The sequence below is a fragment of the Panthera uncia genome (genome assembly GCF_023721935.1).
Source record: "Panthera uncia isolate 11264 chromosome B3 unlocalized genomic scaffold, Puncia_PCG_1.0 HiC_scaffold_1, whole genome shotgun sequence".
NCBI lineage: Eukaryota > Metazoa > Chordata > Mammalia > Carnivora > Felidae > Panthera > Panthera uncia.
The window spans coordinates 32980823-33002131 of NW_026057582.1; the positions used below are offsets into that span (position 1 = coordinate 32980823).

The following is a 21309-nucleotide window of genomic DNA, read 5'->3' on the forward strand; positions in this document are numbered from 1 at the left end:
GGAACCTGACTTTCATAAGAGAGACTTAAACCTGGTGAGACTGTTATGCCATTTATCTTTACAGACAAAGGGATCATCAATTCTTTAATACATGATGCTGCCTCAGGGCTGAAGCACCATAATTCTTTTCACAGGCCACAAGCCACTCTTGAGCCACATCCGAAGTTAAAAAAAAAAAAAAAAAAGAAGAAGAAAAAGAAAGAACCCACAGGCCGCTGTTACTCATGAGTTTAGTAATTTTATTATCCATACCTTCTACATCTTTCTTTCTTGCTACGGAGTCCCAGCCAAGCCTCATTTGTCTACTCAATGCTCCACTCAGTGGTTCGGAAGAGAGAAACTCCCAGGCCCTACAAGACGCTCTTGGACCTGAGCCCTACCTCTACCTCCCCAACTTCCAAATGCATTCTCCATGTGGCAGCCTCTTGATTCTTCCAATAAGTCAACCTTGTTCCAGCCTCAGGGATTTTGCCTTTCCTGGTCCTCCAACTTGGCAAATTCCTCCTCCAGAGCTCTCCCAGACCAGTCCGGATCCTCTCTTGGGAGCTCCACGGTCTTTCCTCAGAGAGATTTTCCTGACTGTCCTATTGCACGTCCCCAGGCCACCTCTGCCGGTCATATTACTTTCAGCAGCACTCTTTGCAATTATTTACGTATTGTTTCTCTTACTAGGAAGGAAGGCACTTGAAGGCAGACCTTCAATATTCACCGCTGTACCCTTGGCGCCTAAAACTACCTGGCTCAGGAATGAATGAATGAGTGTATACCTGTGGATCGATTCCTTAGAGCGTACTCTGGCTTAGAAATAGAAATCAGTTTGCCGAGAGAAAGCGCAACAGCGCTTTTAACAGTGGCTTTAATCGGCAGACTGAGTTGGCCCAATGCAGTCTCTGCAGTAGACAATCACAAAACCCCGGCCCAACCTAGCGGCGAATTACAAGTTCTGGATCTGCGCCACACCTCTCGTCCCGGAACCGCGGCTGCGCCGAGCGTGAGACAGGGGCGAACGGGGCGGGGCCGAAAGCCGCTCTCCGGAAGTGGGTCCAGAGCCGGCGAGAGTTACGCTGGCGGGCGGTCTAGAGCGGCGCGTCCCGGCCGGGAGGGAGCGAGCGAGACATGGAAGATGAGCAGAGCTTCTCGGATATCTGTGGCGGCCGCCTAGCCCTGCAGCGCCGCTACTACTCCCCGTCCTGCCGAGAGTTCTGCATCAGCTGCCCTCGGCTCTCGTTGCGCTCGCTCACCGCTGTCACCTGCACGGTGTGGCTAGCGGCCTACGGACTCTTCACCCTCTGCGAGGTAATGGCCGGTCGGCCCCTTCCCGAGGTCGGAGTCGGGGGCTCGGGTTTGAAAGGGTCTTTGGGGTCTTAGGGTCGAGTCTGGCCCTCCCGCCAGACCCTCCCGCTGTTGTAGGGTCGGAGGGCGGGAACTCACTGGTTCCGCTGCTGCACAGCTATTTTCTTTACGTTTAGTGGTTTGTACTCCTGTACTTTATCCCTCTCACGGGTCGTGCTCTGCTCTGCGGTTCCACCTAGCATACAAGTAGTCCTTGCACGACAGCCTAAAAGTTTAACTTTCATGTGCTGTACGTAGTACATGCTCGCAGTAATTCAGTTCCAAGAGTTGAGAGAACTATTAAGTGGGTCGTCCTCATCCATCATTTCCACTCCTAGAGGAATCACTGTTAATAATACCTTAGGTCTTAGGAAACTTGTCTTTGCCTCCACAATATGTATGTGTGAACACACACACACACACACACACACACACACACACACACGTTGAGAGCTTGATAATTCTTCCTAATTTCTGTTTTTTAAGGCAATCGAACACCTCCCCCCCAGTCCCTTCCCCCAACTTCGAGTATTTTCTAAAGAATTATGGAGTTTCAGAGAGGAGTTGTTTCTGTGCTCACTTTCCAGTCTCATTCCTACTTTCTGAGCCTCAGTTTTCACATGTCTAAAATGGAATTGCTGTCTGCCGTTCTAGCTTCACTGTATTGTGAGGGTCACATGCAGTAGCTTTGTGACAGCCCTCAAATAAAAGGAGTCACCTTAATTGCCCTTTTCAGGATGAGTTTAGTTTTAATTTCATATGTAGTGCCCTGAATTGAATATTTTATTCCAGGAGTGATTGGCCAGAGCTAGGACTATTTATTTCTGTAATTTGGATATTGTTTTGACTACTGCATTCATTGGCTTTTTTGCCACCAGAGTGTGGTAATTTGGCACAGGTATATGCAAAATTAAGTTTGCTGTAATTTGTACCAAACTGTATCTAAAAGTTGGTTCTTTTTTTTTTTTTAATTTTTTTTTTAACGTTTATTTATTTTTGAGACAGAGAGAGACAGAGCATGAACGGGGGAGGGTCAGAGAGAGAGGGAGACACAGAATCTGAAACAGGCTCCAGGCTCCGAGCTGTCAACACAGAGCCCGACGCGGGGCTCGAACTCACAGACCGTGAGATCATGACCTGAGCCGAAGTCGGACGCTTAACCGACTGAGCCACCCAGGCGCCCCTAAAAGTTGGTTCTTAAGTCAGTTGAGTTGGTTAAGTTGCGAGGACAGTCCTCCCTCCCCCTAAAAAGATTTAATTTATAATGTAGTTGAATTTTAATACTAGCCTGAATTCTGGCCATGTGCCCATGTGAGGTGAAGGGAACAGATATTTATTAAATGCCCACTGATTGCCAGCTGCTTTCCTGAATGCCTAGTTTTAACCTTAGAAGAAAACCAAGGCTCAGAAAGAATAATAACTTATCCAAAGTCACAGAGCTAGCAAACAGCATACCTGGGGTTCAAACCCAGGGCTGACTCTGAAACCGTTTCTTTTTCACTATACTGTCTCCTCCGTGGAGAGGGCTTGCTTAAGCAAAATTTTTAAATAGAAGTCTTTTTTATGCCAACTCCTTTTTGTACTCTCATCCTGGTGTGTCCCACTTACCTCCATCACGTGCCCGGGGCTCAGTAACCTTATCTTCCTTTAAACTCTACTGCAACACTTCTTAAGGGCTCTGTGTACCAAAGTTTCTTACCTTTCCTTGTGTTCAAAACTGTTTGTCAGAGTAATGAATCTCAGGGGTGAGAAGAAGTCTGATGAAAGAATGTATAAAAACATGAGACTTAATTTCAGCCCAAATAAATACTGAATTGTTAGAATTTCAGACAGAAAAATGAAGTATAAAGAATGCAGGCAGTAATGAAGTTTTGAGCAGGGATTACCTTATTAAAAAACTGATACGGATTAAATCCTCTAACATTTATTGTTCTTCATCCCTTCTTTCCTTCTTGTTTTTGAACTCACAATTCTATTAAAATTGTAGGTTATTACCTTATTCCAACCGGGAATGCTTTTCCCCCTTCCTTTCCTCAACCAAATATATCTGTCAGTAACCATCACCTCTCTGCACCAATGAAATCCTTCCTTGGAGATCTTCATGGGATATCCTTGTGTGCTTTGATGTCTCTCTCTCACTCTCTTTTAATCCTTTCTTAGGCACAGTTTTCATAGTATTCTCCAAAAATATTTTATATGTATTAATTTTGCCTCTAATACATCTGTAAGGGCCAGGACTGAATTTTATTTCTCTGTATTCATCCATAATGCTTATTCAGTTAAGACTGTGAACCAGACATTGTATTAGATACTAGACATTTAATTAACTCAAAATAGGTATTTCTGGATCACCAGAGACCCTGCACATAGATTTTTCTACCCTCCATTCATTAGTCAACAAGTAATTATCAGTACAGAGGTCAGCAAACTTTATCTTTAAAAGGCCAAATAGAGGGGCTCCTGGGTGGCTCAGTCAGTTAAGTGTCCAACTTCGGCTCAGGTCATGATCTCGTGGTCCACTGTCCATGGGTTCAAGCCCTGCATCAGGCTCTGCGCTCATGGCTCGGAGCCTGGAGCCTGCTTCAGATTCTGTGTCTCCCTCTCTCTCTGCCGCTCCCCTGCTCACACTGTCTCTCTCAAAATAATAAATAAATATTTAAAAAAAAAAAGGCCAAATAGAAAATATTTTAGACTTTACAGGTCTCTGTCTCATAGTCATCTGTTTCTTTAACAGTTCTTTTAAAAGTGTAAAAATCATGCTTAGCTCAGGGTGGACCAAACAAAAATAGATCACGGGCCCAGACTCTTGATCCAACACTTAACTATGTGTTAGGTAGAACGAAGTAGAAAAGTATTTTCAGAGAAAACCAAAGGCAGCCAGTAAAGCAATAAAAACATATTTTATTCACTATTGCAGTAGGAGAAAAGAGATCTCAGTGTAGAATTGGGCTCAGTTCTGAATACAGCAAGGACAAGTGGGAATTTATAGCCAAGGAGCACAGTGGGGGTCAATGGATGGAAAATGGCTAAAAAGAAACATCAAAGGTGAAGGGAGATTCTGGCTAAATTGACATGATTTTTGCTAAAGGCAGGTGAGGGTCATCAGATTCTTGGTACAGCCTGTTGGGTAGTGCAGGCCCAATAAGGATGGACACCGAAGTTGAGGGTTTAGAAGAGCTTGACTAGAGTTAGGTCAAAGAAGGCATCATGTCAGTCATAAAGAATAAGATACTTTGCCTTCCGTCGGTTAAGTGTCTGACTTTGGTTCAGGTCATGATCTCCTGGTTTGTGAGTTCAAGCTCCACATTGGGCGCTGTGCTGACAACAGGGAGCCTGCTTGGAATTCTTGCTCTCTTCTCTTTCTCTGCTCCTCCCGTGCTCATGCTTTCTTTCTCTCTCAAAATAAACTTAAAAAAAAAAAAAAAAGGATAAGATACTTCTTGTCTTCAAGGAATGACAGTAAATTACTGAATCTCTTTTGAGAGATCAGTCAGTGATTTTTTTTCTCTGTGCCATCCTCCTAAATAATAGCTTTTTTGGGGGAAAAAAATAACGGCACATGAAAAAACATACATCAATTGAAAAACACATTCAACTTCAAAAGGCTGTAAATGTGGTTTTTTTTTTAATTTATTTTTTTTAACGTTTATTTTTGAGACAGAGACAGAGCATGAATGGGGGAGGATCAGAGAGAGAGGGAGACACAGAATCTGAAACAGGCTCCAGGCTCTGAGCTGTCAGCACAGAGCCCGACGCGGGGCTCGAACTCACGGACCACGAGATCATGACCTGAGCTGAAGTCGGACGCTGAACCGACTGAGCCACCCAGGCGCCCCTGTAAATGTGTTTTAGAATCAAAGGAATAAATACCATTTTTGAGCCCATAACACATTAAGTTAGTCATTTCAGCTACTCAGTCACAACCCAAAAGAACTAAAAGAGTCCTAAATGATACAATCTTTGTTATTTAACAAAACAAGAAGTCAGGAGGTTGGAGGGCTCTAGAAGGCAGAAGAGGCTTGGTTGATTTTGATTCTTTTCATATTCCTGCTCTTCCACCCTTGGTGTACTCTACTTGTCCTCAGCCTGGCGTTCTACATTTGTCTACAGTCTGGCAGAGTAGTAGTAGCCCCATAGTAGTTCCAGGCATCAAAACTTTTAAGAGGAAGGGACCTTCTCTTCCTTACGTCTCTTTTTAAGACGGACTTCATTTTCCAGAAGCCTCTCCAGCAGACTAGCCAGAGTTGTGTCATGTGCTCATTTCTAACGCAGTCATTGGCAGAACAAATAGGAACCAATCATGATTCACCCCCAAGTTCTATTAGGAAGGAGGAGGGGGGCTGTTGAGTACTCTCTGCTACCCTGTGCTAAGCATTTTACTATGAACTGTCTGGTTTTGCACTGTCTATTCTGCTGATGGAGCATGAGAGAAAATGGTGTGCATCCTTAAGTTTCAGTTTTGGAAGAAAAATCTCTGAGAGTGGTGCGATGGTAGATACTGTTTTGATGGAGGTTCTCCTCCAACACCTATACATTTACTGCCTGGATATATTTCATCATCTGCTTTCCCAGCACACAGCATACAGAGCTGAAATAAAAGTGATTTCCTCTTCCTCCATGCATGTTCTTCTCATCTGTTCAACTCGCAGCAGAATACAGACTTTTTTTGGCATTGCCTAGAGGGGACCTGTTAAACAGCAGAGATCTGTGCGGGAGGATCACTTGGTAATCTTATCGCCTGTGTCTGGCTCTCTCTTCAGAACAGCATAATCCTCTCTGCTGCCATCTTCATCACCCTCTTAGGCCTGCTCGGTTACCTCCATTTTGTCAAGATTGATCAGGAGACCCTGTTAATCATAGATTCCCTTGGTATCCAGATGACCTCATCTTATGCTTCAGGCAAAGAAAGCACTACCTTCATTGAGATGGGCAAGGTGAAGGATGTTATCATCAATGAAGGTATTTACATGGTAAGTAGTTGAGTAGTATTACAGGTTTCTCCCATGGCCTTTGCCTGGATCTAAATGAGTCTTACTTAATACCTAAAGTGTTTGATGTCACAGAATTAAACTTGAAGACTCTGTTCCAGTATTGTAGTGTTTCCTTTATGGCTAGCGTGTCTATAAACCTTGAAAGTGAAATTTCTACTGAAAAGGTACATTCCTTTATTTTTAGAGATATAATAAGTTTTCATAGATAGGGAGTCAGCATTTCAAGTTTATTTTTTAGCCTGATTTCAAAATCATCTCTGGTTGTTGCTGCTGCTGTTTTGTCATTTTCATCTAAAGAATGAGAATATACTCCCTCACTTCAAAAGTGATCAAGTGTTCTACTACGTAGAGATAACCATTTATAAAAAAGTTTTTAGCCTTCCCTCGAAGAAAAAGAAAACAAAATGAGTTTCACTTAGATTTCTGCTATTTGGTTTATTTTCTTGCAGCAGAAGGTGATTTACTACCTCTGCATTTTATTGAAGGATCCGGTGGAACCACATGGGATATCCCAAGTAGTACCTGTCTTCCAGGTGAGCACAGAACACTTGTCTAAAGTTTCTTCAGAAAATCCGTTACCTTTCCCTGCTCTCTGCATATCCATTGCTACTTATATTCGGTAGGAATGTCAACTTTTGTTGTCAAGAACGTTTGAGGACACTTGACAGCTACTTTTAGTGAGAGTTAGGATTTTAGTTATTTCAAAAGTTTCTTTCTGAAGCAGATATAGGCTTTCAGAAATACTATGAATTTATACAAATTTTAGAGAAAAAATATATAGGAATTTCTGCCCACAAATCACCATTCATCTACTCTGTTAGGCTGCCAATATATGCTTTTACATAGATGTCATTGATCTACACATACTGCTGTATACTTTTTGTGTCTTGCTTTTTAAATCTAATATACATAATTTCATGCATCTACAGAGGCCATTATACTTATTATTTTAAATGGTTATATTATCATGTTGACTAAGTTTATTTAGCCACCCTACTGCAGGGTTTTGAAATCATCTCCAGGTTATTTTTTGTCTTGCTCTTACAAAATTTTCTCATACAAACATGATTATAGTAAATTACTTTGTAAGTATATAAAGTATTTATGTATATAGTTAACTGTCTTACTGCCCTTTTTCACAAAAAATTTAAGGCTGCTAAGTGAAAATTCTTTTGCGTTACAGTTCAGAATTATCTTGTTAAAGCTTATGAACAGTATCATAGATTTTTACAGTTTGAGATTTGGCTCCAGAGATTGGACAACTTTACCATACTTTGAGAATTTGTACTTGTTTTTCATAGGCTTGGCTAACAGTGGATTTAGTTACTTGTTTACTTTAGTATGTAGGTAAAGGAATTTAAAGTTACTAAATTGCTCTTTAAATGACAAAGATACTTTTCATATTTCCTTGTATTACCCACCAGTATTTCCTCTTATTTAAAACTATCCATCTCCTCTATTAATCAAGTAGAATCTAGATATTGATTATGCATTTGTAACAATTTATATATTTTGGGTAACAAATTTTCATTAAATACGCTTTCCACATATATTTTTCCCATTCTGTGACTTTTCTGTTAATTTTGGTTGTATTGCATTTCACTGTACAAAATATTTTAATATTTACATATTAAATTGCCTTTCTTGCCCTTGAGGACTGTTTCACAGCTGTGAATTTCCCAAGAGGGTCTGTCCTTTTGCTTTCTTAGCCAGTAGGGTGCCATCTGGCCTGAGCTTCTGCTTCTCTGGGCTCACGCCTGAGCCCTTTAGACCCCTGATGTGCTGAGAGATTGAGGTTGCACATGGATGCAGCACCAGTACGCGCTCTCTTACGTTCATCTTGACTCTGCATTTCTCCCCTTTGGAATTCAGAGTGCCAAGCCCCGCCTGGACTGCTTGATTGAAGTGTACAGGAGCTGCCAGGAGGTCCTGGCGCACCAGAAAGCCACATCAGCAAGTCCATGAGTCCCAGCATTCAGAAGGCCAGTATTGTCTTCCATGGGAGATGACTCCTAAGCCATAGTGGCTGGTTTATTTTCTGTATTCTAAACCATCGGGTGGACACAGTCCTAGGAACCAGTATGGATGCAGTGGATCTCAGAGCCATAGAGCAGGTGACTGGAAACCTAACTCATTGTGTGATGTTGAGCAAAGTCCTTCTGTGTATTGTAGTGATCCGCTTGTAAGGTTTTGCCTACTTTACCAACTAGGGGGAGAACTTAAGAAAAGACATGTCAAAAGTAATGTTAACAAAGAGCACTTTGTGAAATTCCTAAACACATTCAGGTTTACTTTTTGTAGAATTTCTGGAGCAAGACCATGGGAAACTGACATCAGCTATCTTAAGAAACATAATTTCCAACTACATAGTACCCCTGTATAAAAGTTAAGGAAAAAAAAAAGTCAAGCCGTTCAGGTACTGGTGAGTAGGAAGAAATGTCCTACAAAAGACTAGTCTCTGTTCACCTAGCTCCTTTGTTCTGTACAGGGTTAATTTATGATGACTCTCTTAATAAATCGATCTCCTTCCAAAACATACACAATAATTGCCTGGTTCACAGACAGTTGCTTTTTATTGACATTGAACACGGCATTTCAGTCTTGGATGTCAGGCACATTAATACTCTTCTTACTCAGCATTGTCTATGGTTTCAAACACTTCTTTTGCCAAGAGGGATGGGACAAAAGACCAGACAGAAATTCGACTTTGGTTTCCAGACAGGTTAAAGAAGGATAAACACACAAACTGCAGAAGCTTTTGATTATAAGGCAGTATCTTCTGTACTTAATACACTATGGGAGAATTCCTGAAAGGCTGGGAAGGAGCTAGGGTGGGGGAAACAGCTTGACCCCCAAGTTCAGTGTGAACGCAGCTCCATTCTTGCTTTTTCCTTAGGATCCTTTTTTTTTTTTTTTTTTTAAATTCCCAGGTAGATAATATTATCCTCATGGGCATTAGAGATACTCAGGATATTATAAAACTAGAGCTGTAATTCCTTTTACATCAGCTCAGGAGGGGTTATTCAGGAGACTGTGGTACATGTGATGTTTGAATTGTTCGAGGTAGAAATGTCTCAGCTAGATCTCATATCCTGGGGGAAAGGCAGCAACAGAAACGGGAGACGGCTGTAAATTGCCAGCCTTGCAAAGTCAAGTTTAAAAGACAGATGCTCTAATGTGCTTTTTTTTTTTTTTTAATCATGTTTGTCAGTTTAAAGGGTGAGGGGGGGAAGCTTATAGCAGCTGAGGTGTTCAGATGAACTAGTTCCAACCTTGAAGGTTTTGCAGTGTGCAACACACACACACTTTGTGGAAGTCAAAGGCTTGGTTCCTGGATGCTCCTGCTCAAGCCACACAGTTTTCAGCCCTTGATTGATAAATGGTGAGACTGCCTTAGAGCTATGAAATAAAGCTCAGCTTCTCCAATGGCACAGAATCAGAGTATAAATGAACTCTTTTGTCTTTCTGTTTTCTGTTAGGGGAGGGTGGAGGCAAAGATCATCTCCTTTGCACTCAGCAGAAGGCCTCAATTGCAGATGGGGAGATATTTATATCACCAGGGTGCTTTCAGGCTAGGACAGGTATCACCTGTGTACCTTCTGCCCTTGGACTAATTCCCAGCAGAAGTTTGCCATTGAGTCCTGAGGAGCAAATTCAGGCCCATGAGCCTGGATTCTGTTTCTGACTCATCTATGATGGCCTCACAAAACAGCAAAAAACAGTGCATTTGCTTGGGTTTTTCAAAGAGCAAGGAAACCACTGGTGACCATCCCATCCTACAGCAGGAAGCATAGCCTTTGCTGAGCCCTGGCCAGTCATTAAAATGAGACAGGGAGAGGTCAGATTGGACTTAACTCCCTGACCTTGCTTGCACCCAGTTGGGCTCACAGAGTGTGAGGAAGAACAGCTTGAATCTCAGCAGGGATAGTGCCTTTTCCTTGTCCTGCAAAGATAGGAACTCTTGCCCCAGAGGGACACTGCAAATGCCTACTCATTTGCAGTGGGGAAGGGGAAAGGTGAGTCTATTCCTTTTCCTCTAGCCCTGCCAATACCTTTCCCATCTGGAAAGGGAAGTCCAGTTTTAGTGAGTTCTAGGCTTTTGTCACAGTTCAGGTGAATTGGAAATTTTAGTCCTGTCTTGTTCAGGGATGTTGGGAAAACTTCAAGTATAAATCCCCACATAAGGACCATATACAATATAAAAGATACCATCCTTCCTAAGAGTATCAGTGCAGAAAGCTCTGACTTATGGCACTGACGCCCTCAGTAACTAGTAACATGGACCATCCCAGTCTTGTATCTAGAATCGGGCAGCATCCAGAGCTCAGTATTCTTGTGGGAAAAAAAGTGGTTTTTATACTGGGTCTGGATTTTTAAAAGTTGGGCCCTGAAACATGATAAGGCACCTAGAGAATGAAGGCTTCATGGAAAGTGAAATAACACATTTCACAGAACAAGCTGGGGGAGGGCTGTTAGACCCCATCACAGTAGTATCACACCCCAGGACACCAATCTCTAATCACAGAGGCACCAGGTGGTTGGAGGGGGAAAGGGGTAGGAGAAATATTCACAGCAACGTTGGCCCTCTGGCAGCACATGGAACAGAAGCAAAAAACTGCTGTCTGTCCAGTTCCCGTAGCTGGCGGGCAGCAGGTGGGTTCGTAGGTGGGTTCACAGTTGGAGAGCAATGGTTCATGTAGCTGGCCATGATGAAGGTAGCCTCTGCAATCTAAGGAGACAGCAGAAACAAAGGAATTGAACTAGCCTTGGCCTGAATCCTGGCTTTCTCCCTAGCTGTTATACTAGGTGTATAACCTTCCTGGGCTTCAGTTTCTTACCTCTTAAAATATCTGGGAGGTTCAGAGGCTCAGTGACACAGTACCTGTTAGTCTGAAGGGCCACTGGCGCACAGTACCCTCCTGAGAACAGGAGGAGCAATATTCTCTGCTTACCTCCGAGTGGGGAAGTGGTCCTTCCTGGAGGAAGGTGTCTGTATAGCCTCTCCTATGGCAGGGGTGGTATTAAAGAGAGGAGGAGGTTTGGGATACTCCAGTTTTACGATTAAAACAACAGGGTCTCCAGTGACTTTCAGAATGGAATCAGGAACTATTAATCAGAACTTAGGTTTTGGAGCCTTTATAATTGTTATTTTTGCTAGTCAGTATTTCCTGTACTGAGTAGGAACAAAGCTCTTAAAGCAGTCTTTGGGACTGTCTTAAAGACCACAAGGGGGGGGGGGTGGCGCGTGTACAGACTGTCCCACTTTGTGACTAGTGTTGGCAGAGCCCAGGAGAAGGTGACAGCACACTGAGGAGGACGCTGCCCTGGCCCCTGGATCAGCTGCATGAAGAGCAAGTGGGCCCCACCTCAAGCCTGCGTGGTGCTGGGCTGCGAGGGCTGAGAGGCCCATGTAGAGAGCATGGACGTAGCCGGACCAGAGTGCGTGCCCTCCCGGCCAACCCCTCACTGATGAGCTCACCGGTGACTATTGAGATGCCATGCTACCTGAACCCTTGGAGGACTGACTACAGACAAGGCCAAAAGTTGTACCTGGGACAGGGCCCTTCTAGAGTATGGTCGTCATAACCCCAGCATCCTTTCCTAACTGCAAGCCCACCTCATCATACTAGGTAGATCTGAGTAACATGTTTTAGCAGCTGTCAGACCCACCTTGGGAGCAGCCATCCGGAAGAGCAACTTCTCAGTGTGGCCTTTTCCAGAGCTCTGGTCCAGAATGGATCTGATCACAAGCATGAAGTCATCCCGGCAGCCACCGAAGGTCATTACTGAAGAGTAGGGGTAAGTGACGTGCACATGCTGTGAGAAGAAGCCCGTTAGTTCTAGGGAAATTTTCCACCTGCCTCCTGAACTAAACCAGCATCCCCTGTCTATTGTGGGCACTGGTAGCCTTAACCAGAAAGGGAGAACTCTGAAGTGGTCATAATTTGGAGATTCATGTCTTGAATGTCAATAAGCTGTATCTAGACTAGAGGACAGCAAGGCTGGGGCGAGGCCTCACTTAGCTCAGGCCTTTGAGTGCAGACAGAAGAAAAGATGCTGTTCAGGAGAAGGAGGGGTCAGAAGGCCAGCCCTCATCTTTCCATACCATAGTGCTGTGGTCCAGGATGCTGACCCCATCCTCATTCACAGCAATCCACACCAGAGCATTCTCCTTGGAAGACAGCTGTGCAGGCTGGGGAAACAGGAAAATCTCATCACACATGTCCACAGCTAGGGAAGCTGAACTGACAAGAGCTTTCTGAGGAAGAAGGCACATCCAGGGATCTGCTAGGCAGTGGTTTCCAACCTTTTTCACATCTTGGAAAACATGAAAGATGGTACTTGCACAGCCTGCCAAAGTAAATAGCCTTGGGGCTCTAGCTATCTAATTACCGTCCCAAGAGGAGAGGGGTACCTATAGCCCATCCTGCCATAGTACACTCGTTGGGAGGCTCTGTGCTGCACAATAAAGGCCAGCCCTGGCCGCTCTCATGAGCATGGAGACTGGGCTATTTTCTAGTTCACACAAACTGACAGCATTCTATCCAGTCTCTCCCAGCTGAAGTGCATCTTGCTTCAGCCAATTTCCTAGGGGCTGCAAATGAAACAGGAAAGCAAGCAATCTGAGGGGCTTTAGGCACTACCAGTGAGAAAAGTAACTCTTTGTTGGACAATTCTTAAAATGACTAACTTTCACTGCCAGGACTGCAGTAGAGCAATCTGGATTTCCTATCTCTCCTACCCAAAAGGCTGGGGAAAGGGAAGGACATGTCCTCCTTTTCAGAAGCTTTTCCCAACCCCCCAGACAGAGGATCCCAGGGTCCCCCATTATATGCCTTTATAACACCCTTATACGCCTTCAGAACACTTGTTACAGCTTACAAAATAATGTATGTATTTAGAGAGAGAATATATATGATTATCTGATTAATGTGTACCTCCTTACTAGATGGGAAGCCCCACAAAGGCCAGGACTGTGTCTGATTCGCTCATCTCTTGTAATCTTAGGCAGTGCCTGAGACCTAGCAGGAGCTTAACAATTCTTTATTGAATAAATGAGTGAATGTCCACTGTCTAATCTGTACTGTTAGTGAACAGGATCATGATCCAGCTTTGAGGATCCTCTGAGTATGAATAAATTTTATGCACACCAGACACCTGGAGAAGAAAAGTTCCAGTTGAAATTAATATGGGTCACCTGGCCTTTCCTGCAGTGAAACTAACTGTTGCCTGAGTAATTTAAGAGTCTCCTTTGGCCATGCTAAGTCAGCAGAGATGTATTCATTTAGGTTATATATTGTTCTATCTTTTGAACTTTTAAAAATGTTTATTTTTGAGAGAGGGAGAGATAGTGTGAGCAGGGGAGGGGCGGAGAGAGAGGAAGACTGGATCTGAAGCAGGCTCTGCACTGACACCAGACAGCCCAATGCAGGGTTTGAACTCCTGAACCATGAGATCATGACCAGAGCCGAAATCGGATGCTTAACCGACTGAGACACCCAGGCGCCCTCTTTTACACTTTTTAAAAAATGAAAGCATTCTTGAGGGTGTTATGTCAAGTTTGAATCCTTATGTGTAAATTAGTCCTTCCCCCACCCCGCCCAGGGGTAGCATTGTAAAAGAAATTAAAAAAAAAAAAAAAAAAAAAAAAAGGAGGCACTTGGGTGGCTCAGTTGGTTGAGCATCCAGCTCTTGATTTCGGCTCAGGTCATGATCTAATGGTCCTGGGATTGAACCCTGTGTTGGGCTCTGAGTTGGGCATGGAGCCTGCTTGTGATCTCCCTCTCTCTCTCTCTCTCTCTCTGTCTCTCTATGTCCCTCCCCTGCTCTTATTCTCAAAAAAAATAAAAATAAAAAAAAATAAAGCAGTCAAAAAGGAAAGATGAACATCACCCAGAAATAATCCTGGCCCAAAAGCAGTGATCATAACTCTGCTCTGGACCCTGGAAATCTGAGAGAAAGCCAGAAATGGGTGGAGAAACAGCGACCTCTGGTGGTTGCTAGTGTGCAGGTGGGCCCTGGAGCCTGGACTGACTCAAACGTGACCAGATGTGGGCAGTAGCTTGAGAAATTCAGGGCATGTTCCTGAGGGTGTGGTAATCACTCCTTTCCCTGGACACCACCCACACTTACCTGAGCAGCAAAAAGCTTAGCACCAAAGAAAGGCCATTTCCGGGCCACTGTCAGGTAGATGCGGATGCACTCAGGAGGGGAGCAGCCTTGCAGTGCGGTCCACTTTGTGGTCAGCAGATCTGCCAGGTGCCTGGTTTGGATGGATGGAAAGAGATGGTGGCCGTGAAGTGCCAACATGTTTTCATTGCAACTGGAGGTCTAACCTGGCTCCACAGTCCATGCCTCCCCACAGCAACCCCCTCCAAGACCTTGCAGCCTACCTCAGCTGTTCAGGGGGTGCCCCGTGTCTGTAGCGCCTTGGGTAGAACCTGTCTAGGACTTGTTGGAGGTGATGCTGAAGCTTGGCAGGGGGTGTGCTCCCAGGGCCTGGTGGGGTGGGCCTCTCTAAGTCTCCATATTCTACCTGTGTTGGAAGCACATGGAGTGAGCAGTCAAGAATCCAGAGGTGGATGGGGTGGGGATGGGGCTGGGGCTGCTGGAGAGGTGAAATAAACCATTACTTCATTACTTTATTGGTGGGGTGTGAACGGATGCGAAAACACTTCTTGTGAACAGACCCTGTGTCTCAAGTTTCACACACACTAGAGAAACCACCTTATGGTCCTAGATGATTATTTACATCAACTTGCCTTTGGCAGCTGAGGTTAAGTGCCTTATCCAAAGACACAATTAGCGGCAAAGGAAAACTATGGATATTCTGGCTTCTAATCCAAAAATATGAGATCCAGAACTGAAGATGCTACAGCTCCTAGAATATTGCAGTGTTCCAAGCCTTTGAATCAGACACCTCACTCAAATCCCAGCTCTGCCATCTGCCAGCTTTGTAACTTTGAGCAAGCTGCTTAAACTCTCTGGGCTTCAATTTCTTCATCTATTAAGTGGAATTAAGAACTAACAGGGATAATACATATAAACTGTTCAGCAGAGGACCCTCTATAGAGTATTGGGTAAACGCTTATTATTATAAAGATCAACTGTTATTATTACTCCTTCCTCTCCACCATGTAGATTCAGACCCTTTCTCATGGGAACCAGGAGGGCATCCCAGATACCTTTGGCCAGATAGCCTCCTCAAGGTAATAAGGAGACGGGTCAAAGTCTGAATGCGTGTTCCCCTTCCTAATTCTACTTACAATGCTTTACAGTTGTAAGTACAAATTTTGCCACATCCATTATGTGATATACATCATTTCAGTAGCATACTGAAGGAAATGCAAGGACGCATTTTTGTTTACTTTACACAGACAAGGAAACTAAAGCACAGACCACTGCAGTGACCTGGCCAAAATCTCACGGTGGGAAAGCGGGTAGCACTCAAAGGCAAATCTTTGGATTCCATGTCCAGAGTTCTGTCCGTAACCTGTATCTGCAGTGAAGGGCTCTGCTGGGTAAGGAGTCAGCTTCCCTCCACAGCCAGGGACAGCGAGGCCACCCTCCCCCTCAGGCACCACAGGGTCTGCAGTCTCCTGTTTTAGGGTGTGTGGTACGTTCCACGTGTGAGTTCAGACACGGTGCCCTGATCCTGCCAATTCCTGAACTGCCTTACCTGGGCCATCAGGGCAGCCATCTCGAGAGCCAGCTCCTTGTTGACAGGAAACCTCCCTGCCACTATCTCCCCGCTAGTCTGGGAGGCAAGCAGCAGCCGCTCCCGCTCCGTCTCCCCTTTGACTTGACTCCGAAAGTACAGCCTACAGGGAAGACAGAAGAAGCCAAGACTCAGTTGGGATCCTGAATGGATGAGGTTGTCTTGGCCTCTGTTTATCTTGATTTCCAAAGAAAGAAACTACTCTCTTTATACCATCTGTGAGCCTATTTTCTATTGCCTCCAGAAAAACTTAACTAAACATGACACAGGGCAGATACAGGGCCATTAGATCTCAGCAACAGTGGCACATGTTACACCTGAATACACCACCACGCTACTGGATCAGGGGAGGGGATCTGCTCCCTGGAACCAGAGCCTATTAGGGAACTGGATGAGTTAAAGATTCCAAGAGACTAATGGAAATTATTTGCCTAGAGACATACCTGGGATGGGATTTTCTTATTCAGATGGATAAAAAAAAAAATCCTGGTATCTACTTCTGTGTTTCCTGGAATTGTTATAGGAGCTATTTATCCTTTAGCCTTAAATAGTGCTCATACAAAGTTTTACTCTCCTAATGTAACACATGCAGCCATCCCACAAGGTTGGTCTGTTTCCTTGGCAGGAGTATGCGCGTGTGCGCACGTGTGTGTACATACGTGCGGTACAGAGACTGAGAGCCTGAGCTGTCCAGGTTCTCCAAGAGGATCAGCAGAGCCTCATTAGTTGGCCTCATTAGTTGGGGCCCCAACTAATGACCACTACACAGTGTTCTATCTGTGGATCCACTGCCTGTCCGGCACAGGCCATCCAGCTGGGGGAGTGGCAAGTGGCGCCCCAGTGGCAGCCCTCAGTCTCGGCCCCACCCTCAGGCGGTGTTCAGGACCTGTTCTTGTACATCAGCTTCACCACACGTGTGCCACCCTCAGCCTTTCCAGAGTGCAGCTCCTTCAGGGCCTGTTCCCACTTGGAGATGGCATCACAGATCTTAAAAGAGGCAAGAGAGGAAAGTCAGAAAAGCCCCTGATGAAGAGAACAAGGACCAATCCGGGGCAGGACCCAGGCAGGGCGGCAGGGCAGCAGGGCAGCATCGAGTGACTGTCCTCCATTAGGAGGCTGACTTGCAGGCCTCATGTGCCTGGGACCAGAGAGGTCTATAACAACCTCACAGACAGAGGTAGGGCCCTGGGCATGGTGTGAGCAGCAAAGCATGGAAGTCTGCCCCCACTGGCCTTAACACCTGAGGGGGCTTTCCCAGAGGCCAGGCAGGCGTCAGTCAAAAACCATGGCCTCATATTACCAGCTCTGTTTCCATTCCACCGACTGCTATTCTCTTGAAGTATACCCAGAGGCCTACCGTGTAGCAAAGCCAAACAGACCCCCTGACATTTATAAACAAGATATGTGGCATAGTTCTTCCAGGCAATGGTAAATAAAAGACTACAGAAGCCTTTGTCCTGTTGCCATAAAAAGAGCAGACACAGAACCAAAACACTCCTACTCATCAATGCTACAATACGTTCCCACAAACACTTCACATCTTGTCTGCTAATCCCAGACAAGATAGGTCTGAAATCCCATTCAAGGGTCCTTTACTTGTAGAGGTACCATATAGATCTACCTGCTTACAATTTGCTTGAACCAGTAAGTGCAGGCCCTGGCAGATGGAAAGATTGAGGGGCCAGGGAACAGCACCACATCCGGTGGACCTAGGTGTACAGCTACCCACCTCCGTGTGTGGATTGTGTGACTGGCAGCAGCCCCGGTTGGAGCTGCTGCTGACAAGTGCCTCCCTGTCCTTCCTACACCACGCTGAGAAGCAGCTTTTCCCCGGGACACTGCACAGCCCTTCAAGGGCGGGAGCGGTGTGGAGACAAGGGCACACACAACTTCTCTCTGCCTGTACGGGTATGTTTTAGGATGCCACAAAAATGCTGGCTCGGGGGAGCACCTTGGACTCCAAACCCAACAGGCTGGGGGACAGTAAGGCACCAGCCAGGGGGCTCTCTCCCCATCACCAAAACCCGGAAGCCTGGAGGCCTCCCAGGAGGGGCTCATTTGGCTTACGGGGAAACCATCATCACCTTGATGCTCCCCTGCAGGCAGTGTTCCAGGTCCCTGCCAGAAGGGTCATCTGTGAATAGGGCAAAGCCAGAGTGGGAGGACTTCCTCATGCCCGTCTCTTGGTTCAGACGCTGAAGGAACTCATCAACGGTGGAGGAGCCGTCAAAACCAACCACCTGCACGAGAGAGGTGTTAGTCCCAGAGGAAATTTCGTATCTGGGAGGTGGAAAGGCTTGGCTGAGAGGAGCAAGGGCAAATGCAAAAGCTAAAGGAAGCTGGTTTCCATAGTCACACACAGAGGGTGAGTGCTTCAGAGACAAGCGGCCCGCTATAAGCTGGAGGCAGACAGAAGCTCTGCTGCTCCTTGACTGCTGCTCTTTTGGAGGTCTTTTGTCCTGCCCCTTTCTTGGTCAATGTCTCGGCTTCCCCGTTCGTGCAGTGGTTTCTAAAGATCTACTTCCCAGGTGCCAAACAGCAGAGCACTTTTGGAGTTCAATCTCCTTTCTGCCTCCACACAGGCAGTAACGGTCCCACCCCCACCTCCACACCCCAGGCCCATCCTGCTGGTTTGCCTATTATTAAGAGTCTGCCAAGCCTAAGGAGGTTTAACACCCACCTGGCCCAAAGATATTCTCTGGGCCAGTGATATGAGAAGACTCAGGAGAGGGATCCCGCGCGGCCTCCTCACCTGGTAAGTCCCATTGGCGAAGTGCACGGGGATGCTGAAGGGCAAGGAGTGGTGGAAGGGGTTGCGCAGCAGGATGGACACCACTTCCATGCGTGACGGCCTGGCCTCCCGCTCCCCCACCTGTAGAGTCCGCTCCACTGCCCGCTGGCAGTAGGTGGCATACTGGCCAGTTTCATTTCTAAAAAGACAGGGAAGAAAGAAGAGAATGCCAGGGAATTCATTCACCCCTGCCATCTTGACACCTTGGCTGCCTACCCTGACCTAGCCAAGACCGAATCCGCAGCTGGGCAGGCTGTGAAAAACGTGACACTCTGGTCTGGGGTGTTAATTTGTCATTCAGGGCCTATGTGCTGCAAATTGCTGGCAGAGATATTTCCTCTGGAAGCCAGAAAAACATGGCAACAGACCATGAAAATGTGGGGATGACTTGGGGACACCGGAGCTTCACGTGAGCACATCCACAAAACACACATACACAGACTGGTGTGCAGAGCGGCCCAGGCCTCCACATGCCCATCTGTGCACACAGCACTGAGGTCTCCGTGTCTCCATGACCCCTGTGCAAACCACAGGGGCAGGGTGATTTGACCCATCTTGGTCCCCCCGTCCCTCTTCGCCATGCCACCGTCAGCAGTGCTAGAGTGGCAGAGGAAAGGACCCTCACTCACGTGGGATCTGCATGGCGCTGGAGCTGCTGTTTGATGTACCAGAGGAAGTGGTGCTGAGGCAGGAAAAGTGGGGCACACAGAGCCAGGAGCTGCCAGCACTGCCAGGGAACAAGCAGCATGGGGTGAGCGCTGGGTCTGCGGCAATGCCCGCCCTCACAGTCCTGAGCTACCAAGGCTTCAGTGCTCTCCAAACCAGGGCCCCCCACCTTCTGTGGACGGCAGGATGGCCCATCCTGGTCAGGCTTTGTCCAGAACGGCAGTCACCCAATCTGACTATGCACAGACATCCAGAAGGGGCACAGAGAAGGCAGGTGTACTGAGGCAGCTTGGAGCACTGAGGCTGCCCATTGGCCACCAGGCCTAGAGGGTACCTGCTCCATTCCCTCCTTCCCCCTTCCCGGCTCCTGGGCAGTCCCTGCCAATGGCCACCGTCAGCTGTTTTGCCCCAGGATGCCCACCTGCATGAGGGAGTACTTCTGAGGTGGGCGGCAGCTGGTCTGCTTCATCAGTTGGCAGTAGATCTCGCTCTGCAGCTCGGGGTGAACCAGGCAGACCTGTAGTGCCGTCTGGGCCAGGGACACGTGGTAGTCTATGGAGGCCGCTTCCACAGGCACGTTGATGAAAAGCTGGCAGGACTGGCACGAAAATGGTGGTGGGCCCGGGCAGACCAACAGCCCCTTGACTAGCATCCGCGGTGACAGTGGGCAGATTGGGCCGTCCCCCCCAAGGGCTCTAGGCAGGCTCCAGTTCACTGTAGGAAGCCCTTTCTAAGAGGGAGCACTGTCACCGCTTGAGAGCATGTCTGCCTGCTGAGAAGGCTACTCTGGGATAGAATCTATCCTTCTTCAAATGTGTCTGTTACATAAGCAAGACATTCTTTTTTTTTTCTTTTTAAAGAGAACATTCAGATGGACACAAAGAACACTGTAAAATAGGTCAGAATCTCTGAGGTCCAGAAGCAACATACACCTGGCCTTTCCTGCTGTTCACTAGAAGAGAAAGGGAGTTCCTCCAGGGGGAGTTTCACCGGCACTTCCCAAGGAAGCCGGGAATGCCTCCCCACCATAACTGACGGGGGGGGGGGGGGGGGGGCGGGGGGGGGGGGGGGGGAGCTGTGGGACTCTTTCCCTTCCATTCAGATCTTTCTGTGAGCTCCCCCTAACCACATGGGTCTCTTCTACCTGAGCACCACCAAGGTGGGCAAATTGCTCTGGGAGAGTCTGGGTACGTGGCGAGGGCGCCACCTGTTGGTGCACCTGGGTTCCATTCCCGCTTTACCTTGAAGAGCTTGAGAGCCTCCGTCTGCAGGGCCTCGGAGGGCAGGGTGGTGAGGGAGGTGTATAGCCCGTCTTTGCTGTAACACAGCATGGGGTGCCTCCAGAGAGGGGAATCTGCCCAAAGCACAGCACCAGGGGTGAGGGAACTTGCCTCCCACCTCCACTCCCACTCTGATTTGTGAAGAAAACAAGGGTTAACTGGAACACACGGACCGCACTGGATTTATCCGCAGAGTGGGGGGTATGCAGTTGTACACTGCATCTAGCACACTCACAAGCATGGCTTACAGGAAGGTGGCTACTGCCTTCTTCGGGGGGCTGCAGTGGGGGTGAGTGTGTGGGGCCGTGGGTATCTGCGCGCAAGCATGTGTGTGCGGGAGAGGCCCCTCCCTGCAGTGTCAGGTATGGATGGACAGTGCCTGTCAGCGGGGAACACACAAGGAACAGTGAAGGGGTGTGCGGCGTGTGCCATTAGTTCCTCAGGGTCCTGAGAATCAGTGGCAAAATAAAGACCCTGTGACACCCCAGGCTTAGGTTAGTCTAATCCCAGTTTAGGCTTCATTCATTGATT

General features: G+C 46.8%; 2 protein-coding genes across 4 annotated transcripts in view; one reads left to right on the forward strand and one right to left on the reverse strand.

Moving 5' to 3' along the window:
• The first annotated feature begins 1004 nt into the window (after nt 1-1004).
• PIGH (phosphatidylinositol glycan anchor biosynthesis class H) lies at nt 1005-8994 on the forward strand. 2 transcript variants are annotated; one of them, XM_049612616.1, is made up of 4 exons: nt 1005-1296; nt 6093-6302; nt 6776-6856; nt 8196-8994. In XM_049612616.1, exons 1-4 carry the CDS (start codon nt 1117-1119, stop codon nt 8286-8288), a joined length of 564 nt encoding a protein of 187 aa, XP_049468573.1. In that variant the 5' UTR covers nt 1005-1116; the 3' UTR covers nt 8289-8994. The 2 variants fall into 2 exon arrangements, with proteins under 2 accessions (XP_049468573.1, XP_049468572.1); XM_049612615.1 differs by having other exon boundaries at nt 1008-1296; nt 6773-6856.
• The window catches only part of PLEKHH1 (pleckstrin homology, MyTH4 and FERM domain containing H1), a 53307-nt gene continuing 40875 nt past the window's right edge, over nt 8878-21309 (reverse strand). For both annotated transcript variants that reach the window (XM_049612614.1, XM_049612613.1), the window contains exons 18-29: nt 20740-20852; nt 19920-20096; nt 19462-19559; nt 18794-18971; nt 18126-18281; nt 16928-17028; nt 16003-16144; nt 14717-14859; nt 14457-14586; nt 12430-12516; nt 11994-12140; nt 8878-11052 (exon numbers count right to left, since the gene is read on the reverse strand). In XM_049612614.1, coding sequence (XP_049468571.1) covers nt 10891-11052; nt 11994-12140; nt 12430-12516; nt 14457-14586; nt 14717-14859; nt 16003-16144; nt 16928-17028; nt 18126-18281; nt 18794-18971; nt 19462-19559; nt 19920-20096; nt 20740-20852 — 1634 coding nt within the window. In that variant the 3' untranslated portion in view covers nt 8878-10890. The remainder of the gene's footprint in view (nt 11053-11993; nt 12141-12429; nt 12517-14456; nt 14587-14716; nt 14860-16002; nt 16145-16927; nt 17029-18125; nt 18282-18793; nt 18972-19461; nt 19560-19919; nt 20097-20739; nt 20853-21309) is intronic.

What these genes read in the sequence shown, in the direction of transcription:
- PIGH (XM_049612615.1), top strand. Translation starts at nt 1,117, where the DNA reads ATGGAAGATGAGCAGAGCTTCTCGGATATCTGTGGCGGCCGCCTAGCC. An exon ending in GACTCTTCACCCTCTGCGAG is followed by an intron (nt 1,297 to 6,092) that starts GTAATGGCCGGT and finishes CTCTCTCTTCAG; the next exon opens with AACAGCATAATCCTCTCTGC. An exon ending in TCAATGAAGGTATTTACATG is followed by an intron (nt 6,303 to 6,772) that starts GTAAGTAGTTGA and finishes ATTTTCTTGCAG; the next exon opens with CAGAAGGTGATTTACTACCT.